This window comes from Megalobrama amblycephala, linkage group LG1 (genome assembly GCF_018812025.1).
Source record: "Megalobrama amblycephala isolate DHTTF-2021 linkage group LG1, ASM1881202v1, whole genome shotgun sequence".
NCBI classification, from domain to species: domain Eukaryota; kingdom Metazoa; phylum Chordata; class Actinopteri; order Cypriniformes; family Xenocyprididae; genus Megalobrama; species Megalobrama amblycephala.
In genome coordinates, this window is record NC_063044.1 from 5418018 (window position 1) to 5444729 (window position 26712).

At 38.6% G+C, this 26712-nt stretch overlaps 1 protein-coding gene across 1 annotated transcript; it reads right to left on the bottom strand.

Annotated features, from left to right (window-relative positions):
• Nucleotides 1-6555: 6555 nt before the first annotated feature.
• On the bottom strand, nt 6556-11198 carry LOC125260910 (gastrula zinc finger protein XlCGF8.2DB-like). Its single transcript, XM_048179451.1, has 2 exons — nt 10883-11198; nt 6556-7886 (listed from the first exon to the last, which is right to left on the bottom strand). Exons 1-2 carry the CDS (start codon nt 10959-10961, stop codon nt 6997-6999), a joined length of 969 nt encoding a protein of 322 aa, XP_048035408.1. The 5' UTR covers nt 10962-11198; the 3' UTR covers nt 6556-6996.
• Nucleotides 11199-26712: the final 15514 nt, after the last annotated feature.

The window sequence follows — 26712 nt, forward strand, 5'->3', positions numbered from 1 at the left end:
TGCTTTGTTACTTCTGATATAAATACAAAGTCTCAGCTTTCAAATTCTGTCAATTTTATTTTTAAAATTTAAACAGTAAATACCATTTTGGCACTGTGTCTGTGGCATGACAGGGCAAACTTAAATTTAAATATAGTTTTTCTCCTTATAGTGGACTTTAATGGCCTCCAAACGGTTGAAGGTCAAAATTACAGTTTCACTGCAGCTTCAAAGCGTTCTACACAATCCCAGACGAGAAATAAGGGTCTTATCTAGAGAAACCACTCATTTTCTAAAAAAAAAAATTAAAAATTATATACATTTTAACCATAAATGCTCATCTTGAACTAGCTCTCTTCTTCTTCTCTATTAGAATTCTGGCAGTGTAGACACTGCTAAGTGTATTACTGCCCTCCACAGGTCAAAGTTTGAACTAGTTGTTATATACTTGCACTAACATATTGTATTTGACCAGTTAGTTCAAACTTTGACCTGTGGAGGGCAGTAATACACTTAGCAGCATCTACAACTGCCAGAGAAGAAGAAGAAGAGAGCTAGTTCAAGATGAGCCGTTATGGTTAAAATGTATAAAATTTTAATTTTCTTTTAGAAAATTAGCGATGGTTTCTCTAGACAAGACACTTATTTCTCATCTGGGATTGCGTAGAGCGCTTTGAAGCTGCAATGAAACTAATTTTAGATGTTGATGTTTTATTGAAAATGTTTAGTTTGACATCGTCATTATGGTGATCAGTGTCATTTTGTTAGGCAGTTTGACCCTTGGCTTTATATGTTTGTGGTCTTTGTAACAGTGTTTACCAAAACACATAATTTGTTGCAAAGAAAGCCAGAAACGAAGATGATCAGGTGATATAGTTTTCAGCATCAAAAAAGACACTGTATGTGCTGAAACAAGAAAAAAATTACCATTTAACATTTTTAAATACAGAGATAGTATGTTAAAAGCACATTTCATTTCATATACATGGTGTCTCAAAATAGCACAGTTGAGTACACTTAGATATTCTTAAGATTATCTTCAGAAGTACTTAAAGGCAGGGTAGGCAAAAAAATGTTAAAAAACTTTTTTTCAAAATTTGTTTAAACTTTATTTATATATCAATACATAATTAAAATGTAAGTACTCTGAAAAAGAAAGTATAAAAATCGAGTGTCTGTAACCTCTCACGACTGTTTTAAAGACAGCTCATTATTTCCATTCACTCCACCCCCTCCCTTCTGGGCTCCTTCCAAAGCATTACGCCCCCAAAACGCATGAACGTGTGACTCCGACCACTGAGCTGGAAGACGCATTATTTACCTGAGACGAGCGGAGAGGAAGGAGCACAGTGCATGTAGTGACATCATGTCAGAATCACATGTAATAAAAATAACTTTAAAATTATGAAGATAAACAAACAAGATGTATTTTAGTACTCACTATCAAGCTAGCATATTGATATTGGTAAAGTTTAAAATATATATTTTTTGATTCGCTAACGAGCTAGTTATCTATAAGGCAAAGCTAAAAACAGGTTGCATGATACACGTTTTCCATTACCATCATTTACACTGTGATGAAGATGAATTTCGTGTAAGATTCATAACATATACGTTGTTCTACAGATCAACAGAGTAACATACACTCAAATATCAACTCACAACTGCATTGCAGACACAAAATAATAACACACACATACAACAAAGTGTGTACGACACACACAGATACAAGATAAAGACATCAGTAAACATAGGTAGAGAATATAAAAACAAAACAAAGGCGAAAAAAACGTGCAGGTAAACTTGCAGGTGAACATGGTAAAAGACTTAGACAGAGGGTAAAATTATGCACAATTCAACACTATAGCTATCATTATTTATCGTCTCTACTACGGCTCGCTAAGTAATGTTATGTTAGCTATATTACGCAGCTACGTGTGCTAATGACACATGCTTCATGAAAAAATAAACAAAAAAATATGTATGATCAAAATACAAAAAGAAAGATTTACCTGTCCAGCAGAAATAAAGCCATCAAGGAGTCACTTTTCAGCCCCTTGAGTTCCCTCAGTTCTCGCCATCGCTGGAAAGCCACGCCGATATTAACTCGCGTTTTATTTCTTTGTTTATCCAAAGACTTTTTGTTCATTGCCTTTTCTTGTACTGTTACTGTCTTCCTTTTTTTGCCTGGTTTGCCTTCACTAACTGCATAGGCCGATACTGTGAATTTAGCTTGCTGTTTCTCTGCCATTGTTTTGGTATTCCTAGGATCCGTGCCTCTTGGATTCCCCAAATCAAACGTGCGCGCGCAAGTGGGCAGGTCATGTGTGGCAAAAGGTGGTTGCCATGGTTGCGAGAGAGTGACAGCCGCCTAAGCCAATCCTATGTTTCGTCCCGGATGGAAATAATGAGCTGTGTTTAATACAGATTAAACGGTCTAGAGTCACTCGATTTTTATACTCTTTTTACCAGAGTTCTTACATTTTAATTATGCATGTATATATATAGAAAGTTTAAACAAATTTGGAACAAAATTTCTTACCTACCCTGCCTTTAAGAAGATTTTTTAGTAAATACAAAATTTGTGCCCGAAAATAGAGCACTTTAGTTACATTACGGAAGTGTTCCTTTTTAACCTGGGAAAGGCTATTTTTAGCTGTTTCTTTTCAGAGACTAGTTGGCTATTAACAACAGAAATGGTAGTATCCTAGTATTCTTATCCACATGATAAGTAAACTTAATGAATGGTCTAAGGCAATTCATATACAAGGCAAACATTTCAAAGTCACTGGCAGAACGGTCCGTGTACGTTTTGATAGTTTGTTTTCCAATTTGAAATGAAATACGCAGAAACGAGAAAACGGTCGTTTCCCGTTTTTTTCGTTTGTTAAAAAAAACGGAAAAACGAGATTTTGACTCGATTTTCGTTTTTTCGGGTCACGGATAGAAAATGGAAACACGACTTCAAAACTCGTTTTCCACATGTGGGCGGTCATTACACGCCCCTTTCAGCCGATTGGTCAATCAAATCTGAGCCAGTGACGTCATCTTCAGTTCGTTCAACAAAATAACAGTCCTCTGCCGCTATATCAGTATGTCATAAATCGGCTTTCTTCTGTGCAACCTAACGCGTATTTCACAGAAATATTTATTTCAGAAATGTTAATCAGCACACAGATTGTTGTAATGCGGTTTGTAGTTTAATATGCATAGTGAAACTACCCACACAGAGGAGCGGATGAAAAGCACAGATTAAAAAAAAAAAAAAAAAAACTACAGGTTTTATTTTATTCTATTTTGAATAAATAGAATAAATCACAATAAATAAATAGCAATTTTGAAAAACGAACAATCGCTCATCTCTATTTATTTATTTTATATAGCCTAATTGCCTGCTGAAATGTTAATAACCCTTTGGTTAAAAGATTGAGGGAATATGTAAAGATCAAACATTAAAGATCAAAATTACAGCTACATAGGTATTTTAGTTATGACAAAAATAATATATAAATGTTAAGCCAAAACGAATTAATTTAAAGCTGAACTGAAACAGAAACCGGCGTTATAACTACCTCTCTAATTTGACACAAATCCAAATGTTTCAATATTCACGATTTGGAGGCTAAACTATATTTATTATTTAAACGCTTTTATTGTAGCCTACACAGACTACTTAAAATGAGCAGTAGGTCTATAACTTTTTATATATTTGGTTGAATGTACATATTTTGACAGTTAACAGGCTGTGGTGTCAAGTTACTAAAACTGATGTTGTGTGTGCGTGAGGCGCCGACGCGTTCTCTTGAATTTTCTTATAAAAGCGGAAACAACTTAATACTTAGCCATTTATGGTCAAATATATGTAACACCATTCGAATCTGTGAAGGGTTAAATAGGCCTATTATTTTGTACACTCACAAACAAAACATTGCTCGTAAAATAAACAAAGAAATTTTCTGCCGTCTTGGTTTCCTTTCTGTGAACTTCTCAAAAATGAACCGACACTCATATTGTCGCATTTTTTCCCCTTTCATTTTGGTAATATTAATTACTTAAGTGAAATAAATTTCGCGCATAGACATAGGCTATGTATTCCTTTTATATAATTGAATCCTTTGTTCTCCGTTCACAGAAGCGCAGCAGGTGCGTGATGATGATGAATCCTCATGTTCTGTTGTTTATTCTGCTATTTGTTCATGTAGGCTAAAACTAAACCCCTGGAATTTTTTAATGATTCACAGACATTTATCAAATTTCGTTTAATTCTAATTTAATATAATCTTGTCGGTTAATGAAACGATGATCGCGTCAGTTGAAAGTCAGGGGGAAAAAACAGAAATTATATTGACAAGGCAACAATAATTTTAGTTTAGTTTAAGTTTTTCAAAACATCCACAGAACTGCATACAGTAAATTTTCCCGCTGTTTAAGCCACGAATATTTACAAAATAAAATAATTACAAAGATGATAAAAGATAATAAAATAATTACAAAGATAATAAAACTTCTATGTTTAATATACGAGAGTTTTTGTTTTGCTGTTGTCCACTAAAGCAATTGACGCAGAATCGCCAATAGCCGTTAAATCGAAATTGAAAGTAAAATGTTCAGGGCCATTTATAGCTAATTCATTCAAAAGCGAAGGAAAGACAGAAAAAGTGAGGATAGCAAGTAAACTGTGACATATAATAGTAATGTTCACTGTGTTAATAAAAGTGTTTAATTTAAGAGATAAAATCTGTATGGCCATTTATAAGCTAAGGAAAACTAAAAAGCCCCCCGATGGTGATACCGTTATTAGGTGTTGCCACCTAGTGGATAGCCTATTTTCTAATATGACTGCATAGCCTACTGCAAGGTATGCGTCTGCTAAATGATTGAATTTAAATGTATAAAATGTAAACAAAACATTAAAATAAGAAAAAAAAAATGAGTGCAGTAGCCACTGATCTATAATATATAATAGTCTGTCATTATGTATAGCCTATTGATCGGTGGTAGTAGCCCAAAGAATGTCATGCGCTTGGTAACAGATGTAGAGGCATTTACATTTTAAAAACAGCTTAAAAACAGACTTAATTAAATTTACTGTAGGTTTTTTTAAACTTTTTTTTATCTGTGCAAACATATTTCTGTGAAATACGCGTTAGGTTGCACAGAAGAAAGCCGATTTATGACATCTACTGATATAGCGGCAGAGGACTATTATTTTGTTGAACGAACTGAAGATGACGTCACTGGCTCAGATTTGATTGACCAATCGGCTGAAAGGGGCGTGTAATGAACGCCCACATGTGGACAACGAGTTTTGAAGTCGTGTTTCCGTTTTCTATCCGTGACCCGAAAAAAACGAAAATCGAGTCAAAATCTCGTTTTTCCGTTTTTTTTTAACAAACGAAAAAACGGGAAACGACCGTTTTCTCGTTTCTGCGTATTTCATTTCAAATTGGAAAACAAACTATCAAAACGTACACGGACCCAGAACATTTATAAATCATAAAACAATCATCAATGTATCTTTTGAACAAAACCAAATTTTCAGTAAAAGGATTATTATTCCAGATGTGTTGGTCTTCTAAATAACCAAGGTATAAAACCCAATATTGAATGGAGCCATACTTATGGTTAAGTGAGTTTATCTGAGTTAAAAACCTTAAAGGAGACACATTGTGATTCTACTTACCTCATCATTCTGATTCTTGAGGGTGACTGCTTCCCTTGCTACTACTAAACATAACCCTGCTGTGTTTGTTCATTTTCAGCATTTTTTTTTTTTTTTTTTTTTGCACAATTAAATAGAATCTTGTATAGTGTTAAAATCAACTGTAAATAAAAGAAGACTTTAAATCTCTTAAGTTCGCAGCAGATTATGTGTTTCTAATATCCAGTTGATTAAGGCTATGGCTGAAAGTCAGTTGTAGTTGTGTTTCTGCTCATCTCCTCTTTTTCTCTGTTCTTGTTGTTCCTTTTTCCTTGAGTGATTCTTCTTGTTAGCAGAAGGGGTTTATCACCAATGCTCAATTATTACTCAATTAATCACTGAATTATGGTAATTAATTCCAACACTGATTCAGCGTTCATTTAATCAATTCATCCAGGCAAACCCATGTGGGGCCTACATGGTGGATGTTTTCAGAATTAGTTACTCATTTGATCTTGTACCTTTGTATAAAAATATGTCTGTTTCATTTGCATGTGATAATGCAAGATCTGCAAAATTCCCTTAAGGGTGTCAAAACAACACCAAACATCTCTGACATTTGACCAGTCACTCTGACCTAGCTGTTACACCAACTATGACATAATGGATAAGTCTGTTTGACCTTTTCTTATTTGACCAAAACATAGTTTGAGTGGGATGCAAGTTTTCCTATGCTTATGGTATAAAATGGGCTTGTCTTTGATAGTTCAGCTTTTCTTTGATTTTTCTTTGCTCTTTTTGCTTCTCGCATCTCTTCAGCATCTTCTGCTTCTTCTCTCCTACCTCTCATTTCATTATCTTCATCTGTTAGATACAAGACTCTAGAATTTATTAATACTTAATTTGTTTGCCTCTATATTTTTTAATTAATAAATTTGTTATTCCTTATTCAAATTTGATCTCTGACATAATCATTGCTGGATTGCCTACATCTCAAGTTTTGAATAATTTTTGTGCATTACATTTATTTGTGTAGGAATGTGTTACATTTGAGCATAAATCTCACAGTTCTCACAGTTCTTTTATTAAGTCATGTATAGTGAACAGAAAATTGCCACAAAATGACAACAAATGAACATATTTTATAGTTTTGAGAGAGAGAGAAAATATCGAATTTAAGAATTAAGGATTCGATTTTGTTTTTATATAACAAAAATAACCAATAAGAATACTGTTAAAGTAATAGATCGACCGAGCAGTATCAGTAACAGCAGTAAAACCTTAGCAATGTCCATCCCTACAAAGCACACAAGTTTTTCATGCTCTCATGTATTATGTTCTGGTGCCTTTTTAAAGAGTCAACCCTTAGAAATCTCCTAGAAAGCATACGGCTTCTCAGTTTTATGAACGTTCTGGTGGTTCTTCAGTAATGATGGCAAAACAAGTGTTTCACTGTGAAATAGCACATGCTCATTAAGTTGTTTTCTCTGAGTAAAACTCTTTCCACACTGGGAGCAGGTGAAAGGCTTTATTCCAGCATGAATTAACATGTGCTTCTTCAGGATTCCTTTACATATGAAAGAGTTTCCACACAGAGAGCAGATAAAAGGCTTTTTTCTAGTATGTATTAACATGTGAGTCTTAAGGTATCCTTTACGAGTGAAAGACTTTCCACACTGAGGGCAGGTACAAGGCTTTTCTGAAGTGTGAGTAACCATATGATCATTAAGGTGTGGTTTCTGTGTGAAACCCTTACCACACTGCGGACAGATGAAAGGCTTTATTCCAGCATGAATCAACATGTGTTTCTTAAGATTTTCTTTACGTGTGAAAGAGTTTCCACACTGAGAGCATTTGAAAGGCTTTTCTGAAGTGTGAATTGGCAAATGCTCATTAAGTTGTCTTTTCTGTGTAAAACACTTTCCACAATGAGGGCAGGAGAAAGGCTTTACTCCAGCATGAACTAACATGTGATTGTTAAGGCTTCTTTTCTGTTTGAAAGTGTTTCCACACTGAGAACAGGTGAAAGGTTTTTTCCCACTATGAATTAACATGTGATTCATAAGGCTTCTTTTCTGTTTGAAAGTGTTTCCACACTGAGAGCAGATGAAAGGCCCTTTGACTTCTGTTATTTGAATGCTGCTGTTTTCCGTTTTGAAGGAATTCAATGGTTTTTCTCCAGTGGTGACATCACAAGCTTTCTGATACTGATGTTTCTCTTCCAGTTCATTCAGATCTTCTCTTTCCTCTTTCACTTTCACCAGGACTAAAATGAAAACATTAAAAAAATATGAAAATTAATTGGAACATTTGGAAAATAAAAGGAAATTAGGATACACAACAACAACAATGTACTAAAAACAGAAAGGTTTTTCATTCACATTTTTTACATGCTGATAAAATCCCCATTTACACGGAGCAGGCTAGATGACTAAAACTGTTGTATTATTCATGCCAGTAGTTGGCGATATCACTTTTTTAAAGAAACATTATGCACCAATAGACTGAACACGCAATACACATGCACATGACATCATTGTTTTAACTAAAGGGGATCATTTTCACAACGTTGTCTGTATGCAAAACTTTTCAAAAACTCAAAGTAAAAACTTTGATTTGTTGTGTAAATGTACCTTTAGATGTATTTTGAAAAGAATTTGTGTAATCTACCCAACAATGTAGATTACACAACGATGTAAATATATACACTATATTGCCAAAAGTATCGGGACACCCCTCCAAATCAATGAATTCAGGTGTTCCAATCACTTCCATGGACCACAGGTGTATAAAATCAAACACCTCGGCATGCAGATTGCTTCTACAAACATTTGTGAAAGAATGGGTCGCTCTCAGGAGCTCAGTGAATTCAAGCGTGGTACCGTAATAGGCTGTGCAATGAGTCCATTCGTGAAATTTTCTCACTACTAAATATTCCACGGTCAACTGTTAGTGGTATCATAAAGTGGAAGCAATTGGGAACAAAAGCAACTCAGCCACGTAAAATCAGAGTGGGGTCAGCGCAGAATGTACAATGCGCAGAAGTCGCCAACTTTCTGCAGAGTCAATAGCCACAGACCTCCAAACTTCATGTGGCCTTCACATTAGCTCAAGAACAGTGCGTAGAGAGCTTCATGGAATGGGTTTCCATGGCTGAGCAGCTGCATCCAAGCCTTACATCACCAAGTGCATTGCAAAGCATTGGATACAGTGGTGTAAAGCACGCCGTCACTGGACTCTAGAGCAATGGAGACGTGTTCTCTGGAGTGACAAAACACGCTTCTCTGTCTGGCAATCTAATGGACGAGTCTGGCTTTGGAAGTTGCTAGAAGAACATACTTGCCTGACTGCATTGTGCCAAGTGTAAAGTTTGGTGGAGGGGGATTATGGTATGGGGTTGTTTTTCAGGGGTTGGGCTTGGCCCCTGAGTTCCACTGAAAGGAACTCTTAATGCTTTAGCATACCAAGACATTTTGGACAATTTCATGCTCCCAACTTTGTGGGAACAGTTTGGGGATGGCCCCCTTCCTGTTCCAACATGACTGCGCACCAGTGCACAAAGCAAGGTCCATAAAGACATGGATGAGTGAGTTTGGTGTGGAGGAACTTGACTGGCCTGCACAGAGTCTGACCTCAACCCCATAGAACACCTTTGGGATGAATTAGAGCGGAGACTGCAAGCCAGGACTTCTCGCCAACATCACTGCCTGACCTTGCAAATACGCTTCTAGAAGAATGGTCAAAACTTCCCATAAACACACACCTAAACCTTGTGGAAAGCCTTCCCAGAAGATTTGAAGCTGTTATAGCTGCAAAGGGTGGGCCAACTGCATATTAAACCCCACGGATTTAGAATGGGATGTCATTAAAGTTCATGTGCATGTAAAGGCAGGCGTCCCAAAACTTTTAGCAATATAGTGTATGTGTCAAAATAGGTCAATGACATGATGAATATTCACTAGTTTCCTGTTTTGTGTTAAAGCGACTCTGAAAATGTTAGTGCATGCTCTTCGACTTCCATTAAAGGTAATTAGCCCATGTTTCAGCATTAAACGAAGTCAAGCTTATATTCTAACTGTTATTGATGCACAATATTTTATATATGCTAGGCTATATATTGTGTTATGTCGTGTCATGTGTTAGCTATGTTTGATATGAACGCAGCCAATGATTCGCCAGAGATGATACTCTCATTATTTACCTCATCTTTGATATTACAGATATTGAGCTATATAACAACAATTTGTTTTCTATAAATTTCTATAAATATATCAAAACAGATGTTGCCTTGCCTATTAAAACATGTAATATATTAAAGCATCTTTGGTGTTTCCATGGTTTCTACAAAATAAAACCGGAAACCAAGGGTAACGCAAGTATGACGTAATTGACAGGCGACTGCTCACACATCCCGGAGCCTTGGATAAAATTGCAATTTTATAATGATTTACAAATAGTTGGAAACATTTGGGATATTGTAAGTACTCAAGTGAACAAAATATGTAACACATTGGCCTAGTGGTTTTTGGATATTTTACTGCAAAAATATTACATATTTCACCTTTAATTGTTGTGGAAAGCTTGTAGAATTAAACCAAAACCTTATTAAAATGCTGCAGGGAAGCTAATAACCGTTTCTATTCATATAGAGCAATGTGTGTTTTGCAGAAAAAGATAAAGAAGGTTTACATGCATTAATTCATGCATGTCAAAAACATACACATAAACCTAACTTTCAATAAATATGTTTTAAAAATAATAATGTCTGGTTAAGTTATGCAGGTTATCAACTGAGAAAGCAATAGGGCAATGACAAAATAATCACAACTGAAACTTTTATTATGCCACCACAGATGCATTTATACAAGTTATCTTATCAAGTGAAACTAAAAGAAAATTAAATCAAAACAGTTGTAGCCCATACTAGTTTTTGCACTTAAAATGTTCAGTGGCGCTTTAACACAAAACAGGAAACTCGTGAATATTCAATGTAAGCTCCGCCCAGTGTCACCGAAAATCTCAGACACCGAATATTTCAGAACACTGGGGACGAATGCGCCAGCATGTCGTTAATTTGGTTTAATTTTAGAACAGCAGAAAGAACTTAGACGTTTTTGGTCAGAGAGATAAGATCTATCTATATTAATCTAGCCTCATTTATTCCATTCTATACAATATTTCTAATCTATCTATGTGTCTAAAGATTTGTTAGCTTAATGTTGCACAACAGTAATTAAACATGAATGAAGAATAGACACCAACCTCCTTGTTCCTCGTGTTTTATTCTCCAGGGTTCTGGTTCACTCATGTCCTCCTCACTCTCCTCTTTAACAAACACCATCTTCACAGCAGCAGATCTCAGTTCAGTTGATACTCCTCCAGATATTCCTGCTTGTTTGAAAACTTACTACCGTCTTATGAGATCGAGAGTACTGACCTGATTCAAAATTTGTATCGTTCTATATACTAAAAGTACATTTCTCGCCGTTTGTATTAAACCAGTACTAAGACAAAACACTAGAGGAAAAACCAACTAACCTTCCTCTGTGGTGTAATGGTGGTTGTCAAACAAACATATGGTGCCTTACCGCCACCCACTGGACTGGAGTGTGAAGCGGCGAGAGGAGGGGAAATATACTTCCTTCGCACGAGTAGCCTAAGATGCGCCGTTTTTACCTTTCAAAACAATTTGCAATGAGAAGTGAAAATTACTTAAAATGATAGACTCGTGTGGGATTCGAGCTGCATCAACATCCTTCGTGAGTGAGGATTAGGAGAGAAAGGAGATAATTTATTACAGTTAAATATTTCAGTGAAAACCACAGAACGTTATGTTTAGGCCTACTTTTTACCTAAATTTTGCAGAATGACTGACGTTACAGCATTTGAGTCACTCCACGAAACCGGTACGATTTGGACTTACACATTTTTAGATTTTTTACCAAAATGTGTTACTTTTCTGAACACCACACAACATTAATGACATATTTAACTTCCAGAAAAACATATTTTACCATCTCAGACATCAATATTATTATTGGTCATTATTTTAAGTTATGGACACTATGGGAGCTCTCTGAATATTCTTATAAAATGTATTTGTGATAAAATCACAATTTTCCTATCAATCAGATGTCCCTCACACTAATTCAGTAATTGCAAATATAAAAGTTACATAAAATGTCACACTTTTGCTATACTAAAGCCTGAAATGGGCACGTTTTGTGACAGCAACCTCATCATTTTTGATCAAAGGCTTAACTTCAGAATTTGACCTAAAATCAGTATTCTTATGATTGCTCTGAACATTTCAGACAGAATTCAACTAACTTTAAATTACTTTTTCATAAACCTTAAAGGGTTAGTTCACCCAAAAATGAAAATTTGATGTTTATCTGCTTACCCCCAGGGCATCCAAGATGTAGGTGACTTTGTTTCCTCAGTAGAACACAAATGATGATTTTTAACTCTAACCGTTGCCGTCTATCAGTCGTATAATGTATGTCAATGGGAACACAATCTATAAGAGTCAAAAAAACACGACAGACAAATCCAAATTAAACCCTGTGGCTCATGACGACACATTGATGTCCTAAGACACGAAACGATCGGTTTGTGCAAGAAACCGAACAGTATTTATATCATTTTTTACCTCTAAAACACGAATATGTCCAACTGCCCTGCACATCCGGTTAGTGAGGTCTGAATGCACTCTGACAGCAGAAGTAATGTCTCGCACTCATTGAAGCAAAGCGTGAGAGATCACTTCCATCATCAGAATGCATTTTTTGACCTCACTAACCGGATGCTGAACGCAGTTGGACATAGTGGTGTATTAGAGGTAAGTAAAAGATTATATAAATACTGTTCGTTTTCTTGCACAAACCGATCGTTTCATGTCTTAGGACATCAATGTGTCATCACGAGCTGCAGGGTTTAATTTGGATTTGTCTGTGCGTGTTTTTTTTACTCTTATAGATGGAGTTCCCATTGACAATCACCCAATACCTTACATTTTGCAAAAGTGCTTTAACTTTGATAGAACATGTTGTATCAAAGATATTTAATTTGCTATGGTGAGTGCTGGTATAATAACTGATTATAAAATAATTGGATGCAATCGATTCGATAAAAATGTATTTGAGTTCACAGAAAAAATGTTTTGACAGCAGCCATATCACCCTGTAGCCCAAGACTGGCTTCCCACTGAAGCTAAGAAGGGCTGAGCCTGGTAATTTTCTGGATGGGAGACCTCCTGGGAAAACTAGGGCCTAGTCCACACATACACAGGTAATTTTATTAACAGTTTTTCCTCCTTAGTTTAAAAAAAAAAAAAAAAAAAAAAAACGCATCCACACATCTCTGTTCACATGAAAACGCAAAAACAGGCTATGAAGCGCTGTCAAAAGCCATGTTGGCCAATCAGAAGCCTGGAAAAAAGTTTATTACTGGTTCCAGTAGGCTAACAACATTGTCATTTTATTTGTAACGATGAGTCAACAGAGTTAGGATCCATGTGCAGCTTTATTAACAGATATTTGTAGAACAAACAGGAAGGGGTCAATCACCAGCATCAGGTACAAACAGGGCAAAGCAGAGATGTAATCATTAATCAGGTAGTGGATAAGGACAGGCAGCAAACAGTATAAACGTAATCCAGGCAGACAGAGCACAGTAATCAAGACTGGCAGCAAGGTATCGTCACAAGGTAAACAGTCCAGGGTCATACACAGGAATATCATAAACAGGGATAAATGCTCAGAGTTGTTAGCCACAGCAAAACAAAACTTCACAAAGAGCGTGTGTGAGAGTGTTGGCTAAATAGTCCACAGGATTGGCAACAGGTGTGCGTGTAATCAGCGCCAGTTACGGGATGATGGGAAATGTTTCTAAAAATGTTCACTCTGGCCGGAGTTTTTTAAAAAGTTGAGTTTCAGTTACCGGATACTGCGTTTGCCTGTGGACGAACGGCCAAACCGCATAGAAAAGTTGCGGTTTTGAAAATACCCGTGTTCGTGTGGACAGGGCCTAGGTTGCTACTGGAAGAGGTGTTAGTGAGGCCAGCAGGGGGTGCTCATCCTGTGGTCTGTGTGGGTCCTAACACATATAAGGGACACTATACTGTCAAAAAAGCACCATCCTTCTGATGAGATGTTAAACCGAGGTCCTGACTCTCTGTGGTTGTTAAAAATCCCAGAATGTCCTTCGAAAAGAGTAGGGTTGTAACCCCGGCATTCTGGACAAATTTGCCCATTGGCCTCTGTGTATCATGGCCTCCTAATCATCCCCATACACTGATTGGCTTAATTACTCTGTCTCCTCTCCACCAATAAGCTGGTGTGTGGTGGGCGTTCTGGTGCAATATGGCTGCCGTCGCATTATCCAGGTGGATGCTGCACATTGGTGGTGGTTGAAGAGATTCTCCCTTCCATATGTAAAGCGCTTTGAGTACCCAGAAAAGCACTATATAAATGTAAGGAATTATTATTATTATTATTATTATTATTATTTGTAATGAGAAAAAAATACAAGAAAATATATATATCAAACGGTTTTCAAATTTGGAATATAATGAATATCGCACAAATTTACAGTTTGATTTAATCTGTTCTCCAGCCCACGGTTCACATGGTCATACTGCCAAGCAACTTCTCCTGCTAGTGAGTTAAAGTGCTCTTTGTACATTTCTCTGACATTTTGTGCCTCCACAGATGCCCGTTGCCCCCTACAATGTTCAAAACCTTGTAGTGTTTGCTCACAATCATGGTCATTCTCTGTGACATGATCCTGGTCTTTTCTGTTCGGGTGTAAATAATTGCACAATGCACAAGCAGCTTTGAAGTGTTGGCTGAGGATGCCAAATGCATTTTCAGAGATGTGCCATGCCCGAGACAAATGATAATTGAAAAATCTCTGTGGGGAGACAGCTTCCAGGGTATGTCTGGAGGAGATATGGTTTCAGAGGAAAAGCATCATCCACCACAATGACGTGGTTAACTTTTCCCAGCTCAGGAACACATGGAAGTTCACTAGGTGGTGGAACATTCAGCGTTCCATCTCTGAGTGCCTTTCCCAGCACTGCTGCTGCCAGCTTCCCACATCAACCATATATAATACTGACTTCTCCCAGTAAACTTTTACCTGCCATTCAAATCTCCCAGCCAGCACAACCATGTAGGTTGCACCTGGGGCTGGTCGGTTTAGTCCTGTTTCCATGTAGGCCCCACATAGGTGTAGTGAACAGCACATTCTAGGGCCCAGTTTATGGCCGGGCCCCTTTCTCTCCGTAACAGCGGACAAAGGTTTGCTACATTTTGATTGGATCTTGGTGGACTAACACAAACAAACTGTCCAACGCCATCAGATAAAGATGTAAGGACAACATCCAGACCTCTCTTAGAGGGCAAGAAGAAGACCTCTTGTACCAAGCTGGGAAAGGACAGGACTTCTCATTGGTCCACAGGCAGTTACTGCCCTTCACCCATCTAGACAGTACTTCCTAAGGTTGGCCAGAGACTGCCATAAAAATTCCTCGGGACCTTAGCAGCAATGGGTGAAACAAAGAGAGATCACAAAGATCCATCCGAATCCATTCAAAACTATGTTTGCAAACCTTAGAACTGATGCAAACTACACATCCATTTGATACTTATTCACAGAAATAAGTATTCTCAGTGACAGCTATTTGTAGTGCAACATCTGATACAAATTCAGCCGTTACTGTACAATTGAATGACATCTTTTTCCATCATGTTTAGTCTCTATTTGTTTAGAATATTGCCAAAGGTATTCTGGTGGTGGTTTGGAAAGTGAGAAATGCATTGGTAAACTTTAAAGATACTGTAAAGACTTCCAACTTTGTGTTTTATGCAAATGAGTTCCACAAGGGAAAGAAAGGTGAGCCACACCATGTGTGTCCCCTCTGATGCCAGCAGCCAATCACAGCACTCGAATGGTGAAGCACCAAAATGCAATCTCCTCCTCATCAGAAAGGCATAAAGGTACCCTTTCAACAGACACTCCTTGTTCTGAGTCTGTCCTGCACGAGGATAGACACAACAGATACGCCGTTCTGAGTCTGCCCTTCAAAGGGGGAAGACATTAACAGATATACTGTTCTGAGTCTGCCCGTCAAAGGGGAAAGACAGAGCAGATACAACACAGTTCTGAGCCTCTGGTCCATCCAGAGAGACAACAACAGATCCCATGATCTGAGTCTACAGCTTGTGAGGCAGCAACAGAGACGACCACGTTCTAAGCCTCCAGCTTGTGAGGAAAGAGACATCAACAAACACTACGTCCAGAGTTTCCGTCCAGCGAGACAGTAACGGCATCTGCAACAAGGTTAAGCTCAGGAGAGCAAACCTTCAATCCAAGGTACCTTCGTCTGCGTGTTCCAGATTGTTAAGGACCTTCTGCACCAACACCAGGGCCTCATCTGCGTGTTCCAGATTTTAGGACCCTTTGGTGCTCCAGGAGATCAGCATCCCACAGAGCTTCGTGTTCAGGACTGTTGAAACAGATTCTGGCTCCTCTCCCCACTGCATTGTCACCCAGCACAACCAGTGGAAGACGTCACCGTCACCTGACTCAACCAAGTGGAACGTAAATATCACTTAACCAAACCTCTTTCCAGAGACCTTGGCATTGTTGTATATTATCCGTATATAATTTCCTAATTCCCATTAGATGTAATATAGCTGATGTTAGTTAATAACAAATAATCTCTCATTTATTTGTTTGGTGCATAATAAGGTTCTCCACCTTATTATTTTCAGAGAAACAGTTTATCTTTCCATAAGATAACGTAACTCTTCCATGGCCACACTCAACTGAATCACTTGTATTCTATGTATCTTGTGCACTTTATTCCTTTATCATTCATGGTATTCATTTAGTAGTTGTGTTAGTTATTCTTGTTCATCTTTTTGTTAATAAAATTTATTTTATTACACTTGTGTCTTCCTTGTGCTGATAATACAGAAGAGGCTCTACAAGTTAGCAATTTCACCAATCTTTCAAATAAATCAGCTGACCACTTTACGTTAACTCTAAATGAATGAAAAGCCCCTGTTGAGAGTGTTCTCATACCACCAAGGTAAAAGACCTTGACTGGTGCTCTGAACTAGGGGGAAGTGGTCATCTGATGTACTCATAACCGCACCTTAAGAGACGTGTGATCCAAAAATCACAACGTCAGCGGTGACGTGAGTACCAATCCCTACTTTACTTCGCGTCCTTGGATGGACAAAGTAAAAATCACTACATAGGTTTGGCCAGATGAATTTATTAAATGAACACTATATCCATGTTAGAATAAATTAGATAATTCAGTGACTAATTTATGTTATGTTTGAGCGTTTTGAGTGATGATTGAGCATTAGTGATAAACCCCTTTTGTTAACAAGCAGAATCACTGAAGGAAAAAGGAACAACAATAACAGAAAACAATGGAGATGAGCAGAAACGCAACTGCAACTGACTTTCAGCCACAGCCTTAGATTAAATCATCTAGAGATTTAATCCTCTGCTGAGAACTTGAGAGATTTAATGTCTTCTTTTATTTACAGTTGATTTTAACACTATACAGGATTTTATATAATTGTGCAAAAACATGCAGAAAATTAACAAACACAGCAGGGTTATGTTTAGTAGTAGCAAGGGAAGCAGTCACCCTCAAGAATCAGAATGTATCTCCTTTAAGTTTTTTAACTTAAATGAACTCACTTAACCATGACTATGGCTGCATCTGAAATGAATGTGTATAGTATTAATGTAATCTGGACGTACAACGTCCGCCATGTTGCCCTCATCACGTGACCTACCAGCGTCAGTTATGTTGCCATTCACAAATCCTCAGGGTTACCAGGTCTGTGCAACAAATGTAGCCCACCATCCATTCAATATTGGGATTTATACCTTGGTTAATTAGAAGACTAATACATCTGGAATAATAATCTTTTACTGAAAATTTGGTTTTGTTCAAAAGATACATTGATGATTGTTTTGTGATTCATAAAGGTTCTACCAGTGACTTTGAAATGTTTGCCTTGTATATGAATTGCCTTAGACCATCCATTAAGTTTACTTATTATGTGGGGACAACAGATATTAACTGCTTGGATATTACCATTTCTGTTGTTAATGACCAACTACTCTCTGAAAAGAAACAGCTAAAAATAGCCTTTCACTATTACACTTCCATAATGTAATTAAAGTGCTCTATTTTCACACACTAATTTTGTACTTAATATACTAAAAATTCTTCTTAAGTACTTCTGAAGATAATCTTAAGAACATCTAAGTGTACTCAACTGTGCTATTTTGAGACGCCATGTATATGAACTAAAATGTGCTTTTAACATACTATCTCTGTATTAAAAAATGTTAAATTGTTATTTTTTCTTGTTTCTGTTACAATACAGAGGAGGTTGGAGACACAGGTACAGTTTACGATGATTATTGATTGTTCCCCATCCCAGGGGAACAGTGGGGGCTAATAGCCGAGCACGCACTGGAAAGGGGTGAGACCAGTGGAGGGTTGACGGAGGGAGTTTTGGGCGTACTCGGCCCAGCCCAGGAACTGGTTCCAGGAGTCCTGGTGGTCATGACAGAAGGTACGCAGGAAATGGCCAATCTCCAGCATCAGGTACAAACAGGGCAAAGCAGAGATGTAATCATTAATCAGGTAGTGGATAAGGACAGGCAGCAAACAGTATAAACGTAATCCAGGCAGACAGAGCACAGTAATCAAGACTGGCAGCAAGGTATCGTCACAAGGTAAACAGTCCAGGGTCATACACAGGAATATCATAAACAGGGATAAATGCTCAGAGTTGTTAGCCACAGCAAAACAAAACTTCACAAAGAGCGTGTGTGAGAGTGTTGGCTAAATAGTCCACAGGATTGGCAACAGGTGTGCGTGTAATCAGCGCCAGTTACGGGATGATGGGAAATGTTTCTAAAAATGTTCACTCTGGCCGGAGTTTTTTAAAAAGTTGAGTTTCAGTTACCGGATACTGCGTTTGCCTGTGGACGAACGGCCAAACCGCATAGAAAAGTTGCGGTTTTGAAAATACCCGTGTTCGTGTGGACAGGGCCTAGGTTGCTACTGGAAGAGGTGTTAGTGAGGCCAGCAGGGGGTGCTCATCCTGTGGTCTGTGTGGGTCCTAACACATATAAGGGACACTATACTGTCAAAAAAGCACCATCCTTCTGATGAGATGTTAAACCGAGGTCCTGACTCTCTGTGGTTGTTAAAAATCCCAGAATGTCCTTCGAAAAGAGTAGGGTTGTAACCCCGGCATTCTGGACAAATTTGCCCATTGGCCTCTGTGTATCATGGCCTCCTAATCATCCCCATACACTGATTGGCTTAATTACTCTGTCTCCTCTCCACCAATAAGCTGGTGTGTGGTGGGCGTTCTGGTGCAATATGGCTGCCGTCGCATTATCCAGGTGGATGCTGCACATTGGTGGTGGTTGAAGAGATTCTCCCTTCCATATGTAAAGCGCTTTGAGTACCCAGAAAAGCACTATATAAATGTAAGGAATTATTATTATTATTATTATTATTATTATTATTATTTGTAATGAGAAAAAAATACAAGAAAATATATATATCAAACGGTTTTCAAATTTGGAATATAATGAATATCGCACAAATTTACAGTTTGATTTAATCTGTTCTCCAGCCCACGGTTCACATGGTCATACTGCCAAGCAACTTCTCCTGCTAGTGAGTTAAAGTGCTCTTTGTACATTTCTCTGACATTTTGTGCCTCCACAGATGCCCGTTGCCCCCTACAATGTTCAAAACCTTGTAGTGTTTGCTCACAATCATGGTCATTCTCTGTGACATGATCCTGGTCTTTTCTGTTCGGGTGTAAATAATTGCACAATGCACAAGCAGCTTTGAAGTGTTGGCTGAGGATGCCAAATGCATTTTCAGAGATGTGCCATGCCCGAGACAAATGATAATTGAAAAATCTCTGTGGGGAGACAGCTTCCAGGGTATGTCTGGAGGAGATATGGTTTCAGAGGAAAAGCATCATCCACCACAATGACGTGGTTAACTTTTCCCAGCTCAGGAACACATGGAAGTTCACTAGGTGGTGGAACATTCAGCGTTCCATCTCTGAGTGCCTTTCCCAGCACTGCTGCTGCCAGCTTCCCACATCAACCATATATAATACTGACTTCTCCCAGTAAACTTTTACCTGCCATTCAAATCTCCCAGCCAGCACAACCATGTAGGTTGCACCTGGGGCTGGTCGGTTTAGTCCTGTTTCCATGTAGGCCCCACATAGGTGTAGTGAACAGCACATTCTAGGGCCCAGTTTATGGCCGGGCCCCTTTCTCTCCGTAACAGCGGACAAAGGTTTGCTACATTTTGATTGGATCTTGGTGGACTAACACAAACAAACTGTCCAACGCCATCAGATAAAGATGTAAGGACAACATCCAGACCTCTCTTAGAGGGCAAGAAGAAGACCTCTTGTACCAAGCTGGGAAAGGACAGGACTTCTCATTGGTCCACAGGCAGTTACTGCCCTTCACCCATCTAGACAGTACTTCCTAAGGTTGGCCAGAGACTGCCATAAAAATTCCTCGGGACCTTAGCAGCAATGGGTGAAACAAAGAGAGATCACAAAGATCCATCCGAATCCATTCAAAACTATGTTTGCAAACCTTAGAACTGATGCAAACTACACATCCATTTGATACTTATTCACAGAAATAAGTATTCTCAGTGACAGCTATTTGTAGTGCAACATCTGATACAAATTCAGCCGTTACTGTACAATTGAATGACATCTTTTTCCATCATGTTTAGTCTCTATTTGTTTAGAATATTGCCAAAGGTATTCTGGTGGTGGTTTGGAAAGTGAGAAATGCATTGGTAAACTTTAAAGATACTGTAAAGACTTCCAACTTTGTGTTTTATGCAAATGAGTTCCACAAGGGAAAGAAAGGTGAGCCACACCATGTGTGTCCCCTCTGATGCCAGCAGCCAATCACAGCACTCGAATGGTGAAGCACCAAAATGCAATCTCCTCCTCATCAGAAAGGCATAAAGGTACCCTTTCAACAGACACTCCTTGTTCTGAGTCTGTCCTGCACGAGGATAGACACAACAGATACGCCGTTCTGAGTCTGCCCTTCAAAGGGGGAAGACATTAACAGATATACTGTTCTGAGTCTGCCCGTCAAAGGGGAAAGACAGAGCAGATACAACACAGTTCTGAGCCTCTGGTCCATCCAGAGAGACAACAACAGATCCCATGATCTGAGTCTACAGCTTGTGAGGCAGCAACAGAGACGACCACGTTCTAAGCCTCCAGCTTGTGAGGAAAGAGACATCAACAAACACTACGTCCAGAGTTTCCGTCCAGCGAGACAGTAACGGCATCTGCAACAAGGTTAAGCTCAGGAGAGCAAACCTTCAATCCAAGGTACCTTCGTCTGCGTGTTCCAGATTGTTAAGGACCTTCTGCACCAACACCAGGGCCTCATCTGCGTGTTCCAGATTTTAGGACCCTTTGGTGCTCCAGGAGATCAGCATCCCACAGAGCTTCGTGTTCAGGACTGTTGAAACAGATTCTGGCTCCTCTCCCCACTGCATTGTCACCCAGCACAACCAGTGGAAGACGTCACCGTCACCTGACTCAACCAAGTGGAACGTAAATATCACTTAACCAAACCTCTTTCCAGAGACCTTGGCATTGTTGTATATTATCCGTATATAATTTCCTAATTCCCATTAGATGTAATATAGCTGATGTTAGTTAATAACAAATAATCTCTCATTTATTTGTTTGGTGCATAATAAGGTTCTCCACCTTATTATTTTCAGAGAAACAGTTTATCTTTCCATAAGATAACGTAACTCTTCCATGGCCACACTCAACTGAATCACTTGTATTCTATGTATCTTGTGCACTTTATTCCTTTATCATTCATGGTATTCATTTAGTAGTTGTGTTAGTTATTCTTGTTCATCTTTTTGTTAATAAAATTTATTTTATTACACTTGTGTCTTCCTTGTGCTGATAATACAGAAGAGGCTCTACAAGTTAGCAATTTCACCAATCTTTCAAATAAATCAGCTGACCACTTTACGTTAACTCTAAATGAATGAAAAGCCCCTGTTGAGAGTGTTCTCATACCACCAAGGTAAAAGACCTTGACTGGTGCTCTGAACTAGGGGGGAAGTGGTCATCTGATGTACTCATAACCGCACCTTAAGAGACGTGTGATCCAAAAATCACAACGTCAGCGGTGACGTGAGTACCAATCCCTACTTTACTTCGCGTCCTTGGATGGACAAAGTAAAAATCACTACATAGGTTTGGCCAGATGAATTTATTAAATGAACACTATATCCATGTTAGAATAAATTAGATAATTCAGTGACTAATTTATGTTATGTTTGAGCGTTTTGAGTGATGATTGAGCATTAGTGATAAACCCCTTTTGTTAACAAGCAGAATCACTGAAGGAAAAAGGAACAACAATAACAGAAAACAATGGAGATGAGCAGAAACGCAACTGCAACTGACTTTCAGCCACAGCCTTAGATTAAATCATCTAGAGATTTAATCCTCTGCTGAGAACTTGAGAGATTTAATGTCTTCTTTTATTTACAGTTGATTTTAACACTATACAGGATTTTATATAATTGTGCAAAAACATGCAGAAAATTAACAAACACAGCAGGGTTATGTTTAGTAGTAGCAAGGGAAGCAGTCACCCTCAAGAATCAGAATGTATCTCCTTTAAGTTTTTTAACTTAAATGAACTCACTTAACCATGACTATGGCTGCATCTGAAATGAATGTGTATAGTATTAATGTAATCTGGACGTACAACGTCCGCCATGTTGCCCTCATCACGTGACCTACCAGCGTCAGTTATGTTGCCATTCACAAATCCTCAGGGTTACCAGGTCTGTGCAACAAATGTAGCCCACCATCCATTCAATATTGGGATTTATACCTTGGTTAATTAGAAGACTAATACATCTGGAATAATAATCCTTTTACTGAAAATTTGGTTTTGTTCAAAAGATACATTGATGATTGTTTTGTGATTCATAAAGGTTCTACCAGTGACTTTGAAATGTTTGCCTTGTATATGAATTGCCTTAGACCATCCATTAAGTTTACTTATTATGTGGGGACAACAGATATTAACTGCTTGGATATTACCATTTCTGTTGTTAATGACCAACTACTCTCTGAAAAGAAACAGCTAAAAATAGCCTTTCACTATTACACTTCCATAATGTAATTAAAGTGCTCTATTTTCACACACTAATTTTGTACTTAATATACTAAAAATTCTTCTTAAGTACTTCTGAAGATAATCTTAAGAACATCTAAGTGTACTCAACTGTGCTATTTTGAGACGCCATGTATATGAACTAAAATGTGCTTTTAACATACTATCTCTGTATTAAAAAATGTTAAATTGTTATTTTTTCTTGTTTCTGTTACAATACAGAGGAGGTTGGAGACACAGGTACAGTTTACGATGATTATTGATTGTTCCCCATCCCAGGGGAACAGTGGGGGCTAATAGCCGAGCACGCACTGGAAAGGGGTGAGACCAGTGGAGGGTTGACGGAGGGAGTTTTGGGCGTACTCGGCCCAGCCCAGGAACTGGTTCCAGGAGTCCTGGTGGTCATGACAGAAGTCTATCATTTTAAGTAATTTTTCACTTCTCATTGCAAATTGTTTTGAAAGGTAAAAACGGCGCATCTTGTACTCGTGCGAAGGAAGTATATTTCCCCTCCTCTCGCCGCTTCACACTCCAGTCCAGTGGGTGGCGGTAAGGCACCATATGTTTTGTTTGACAACCACCATTACACCACAGAGGAAGGTTAGTTGGTTTTTCCTCTAGTGTTTTGTCTTAGTACTGGTTTAATACAAACGGCGAGAAATGTACTTTTAGTATATAGAACGATACAAATTTTGAATCAGGTCAGTACTCTCGATCTCATAGACGTGAGTAAGTTTTCAAACAAGCAGGAATATCTGGAGGAGTATCAACTGAACTGAGATCTGCTGCTGTGAAGATGGTGTTTGTTAAAGAGGAGAGTGAGGAGGACATGAGTGAACCAGAACCCTGGAGAATAAAACACGAGGAACAAGGAGGTTGGTGTCTATTCTTCATTCATGTTTAATTACTGTTGTGCTACATTAAGCTAACACATCTATAGACACATAGATAGATTAGAAATATTGGATAGAATGGAATAAACGAGGCTAGATTATATAGATAGATCTTATCTCTCTGACCAAAAACGTCTAAGTTCTTTCTGCTGTTCTAAATTTTAAACCAAATTAACGACATGCTGGCGCATTCGTCCCCAGTGTTCTGAAATATTCGGTGTCTGAGATTTTCGGTGACACTGGGTGGAGCTTACATGAATATTCACGAGTTTCCTGTTTTGTGTTAAAGCGCCACTGAACATTTTAATGCAAAAACTAGTATGGGCTACAACTGTTTTGATTTGATTTTCTTTTAATTCACTTGATAAGATAACTAGATTCAGTTGTGATTATTTTGTCATTGCCTATTGCTTTCTCAGTTGATAACCTGCATAACTTAATCAGACATTATTATTTTTAAAACATATTTATTGAAAGTTAGGTTTATGTGTATGTTTTTGACATGCACATGATGGAGCCCTCAGGTGTTGGAGGACCTCCGCAACGTGGTGGCGATGGTCGGCCAGGCTCCGGGAGTAGATGAGGATATCATCGATGTAAACAATCACAAACTTGTGCAGGAACTCTCGGAGGACCTCATGCATAAAAATCCTGAAATACGGAGGTGGCGTTGACGAGTCCATATGGCATGACGCAGTATTCGTAGTGTCCAGTAGGGGACACAAAGGCCGTCTTCCATTCGTCCCCCTCACGTATTCGGATGAGGTATGCGCTGCGGAGGTCCAGCTTGGTGAACACATTGGCGCCGTGGAGATGTTCCAGCACAGACAGGACAAGAGGAAGTGGATATCTGAACTTGACTGTTATTTTGTTAAGTGCTCTGTAATCAATGCAAGGCCGCAAGCCTCCATCCTTCTTGGCAACGAAGAAAAAGCTGGTTGCAGCAGGGGAAGTAGACAGGCAGATGTAGCCTTGTGATGGCCTTGTGCCTCAGTGATGTATTCCTCCATGGCCTTCTCCTCCGGGATGGACAAGGAATAGATTTTTCCCCTAGGCACTGGCTCACCTGGGATAAGATCGCAGTCCCATGGCCGATGGGGAGGCAGCTTGGAGGCCTGTCACTGAAGTGGGAAACGTCACTGAAGTGGGAGTAACAGTCAGGTATATCGACGGATCTCTTTTCCAATGGACTCTCAATGGACGTGACAGACATGTGTAGGAATTAAACCCAAATATTGAATCAAAAATGTAATTAAATTACACTGAATAAGAACCGGATTAACCGTGAATGATTCATAATCAATATTTAACACTTTATCAATTATTCGTCCACCGAAAAATTGAGGTTACAGTATTTTTACCAATTCTGGACAAAATTATTATTCTATGGCCAACAGTAATAATATTTTGTTATGATTAATAATTATGATTATGATTATGAGCAAGTAGCATGATCTTTGTTTAAGGCAGCAATTTGTAAGCACAGCACAAGACACTGTATGTATGGAAAATCAAACAAGACTTTATTGAACTAAAACTACTACGCACAAACTAATCTAACGAAAAACATATACTCTCACACATACACACATACACACACACACACACACATTCATTCAGTTACAGGGAAATGGTGAGGTTATTGTTTGGAGGTGAATGGATTCCCCAGTTGTTTAGCTTTTAACAAGTTTCTCTGACCGTAACCTGAGAGAATTAATACACTAGCAATTCAACCATAGTTTCATTTGCTTAATAAAATTGCACCAGCTCAGCAAAATTAGGAGACCTGTGTTACTTGCGTTGGCTGCTCCTTTTAAGCGCGTGTTCCCTTCGTAACAGAGTTGAAGGAAGCGCGTGGCTCGGTCAAGAGTTCTGAAGGACGACGTCCGTGGGGAAGAAGTTGGCTTTGCAGAAAATGGAGTCTTCGTTGAATAGCAGGGTTTACGCGTTGCTGCTTGAGTGTCTCTCTGCGTCTCAAGGAGTTGCTGGAAACAAAGGACTTTTGGTGAGTCCTCGGCTGCGAAGTTCAACAAAGTTTCTTGCAGGGGTTTGAGTGAGTCTTGAAATGGTTTGGCTTGCAGGCAGGACGATGTTCGGTCCGCCGCCTCAGCGAATGCCAAGACGAAGTGCAAAAGCCGAAAGCAAAAGCAGAAAGCAAAAAGCCGTTTCACAATGCGCGGTATTGAGTTTTGAACGGTTTGTTGGTTCCGCCTTTCCGATTGTTTTAGCCAATCAGGTCCTGTTTTGGGCGGGGTCCAACGCCCAGTTCTCCTGTCCTTGTATGCAATTAGCATACTGTCCTTACAGTCCTTTGTTCTCAAACTTAGGGATTTTGGTCAGAACTTTGAGAAGTTAATTTTGCTGATTCAAAAGTCATACATCTTACATAAATCAATTTTGCACCAAAATACTGGAAAGCATTCATCCATCACAACCATACCAAACAGTACACACTTCACACTTCAGTTCACTTTTCTTCAAATTTACCAGTAATCAAATATTTAAAACACACAGAAAGAATTACATGCGTTCCATGAACAACATAAAACCTACTTAATACATATGACATGTTAGAGACTGCATTTTGGTGATAAGCTCATATGTCTAGCAGTATTTTTCTAAATTGTCTCTGTTGAACTTTGGAATGTCTTTTGAAATGACATCGAGATGTGTCGCAGGTCTAGGTTTTCCTGATAACAGTGGGAATTTACGCCTTGTATCTTGGACTTTGTTGATCCATCTGTTCCTTTGTCAACAAAGTGAGAGATAGTCTTTTTGATCTGTCCCTTCAGTAAATGGTCTCCAAATGGTGGCAATTGGAGAACAGGATCTTTCAGCAATATTGTGATTCATGTAGGTCTTGGTGAGGGAATGAGTTGATTCTCTTTGATCTTTTGAATGTGGAGTGTTTTTGGT

Bases quoted from the DNA above. Each gene is read 5' to 3' on its own strand.
- LOC125260910 (XM_048179451.1), bottom strand. From the start codon at position 10,961: ATGGTGTTTGTTAAAGAGGAGAGTGAGGAGGACATGAGTGAACCAGAA. The intron at 7,887-10,882 runs GTTGGTGTCTAT...TTTTCATTTTAG, and splicing joins AAAACACGAGGAACAAGGAG to TCCTGGTGAAAGTGAAAGAG.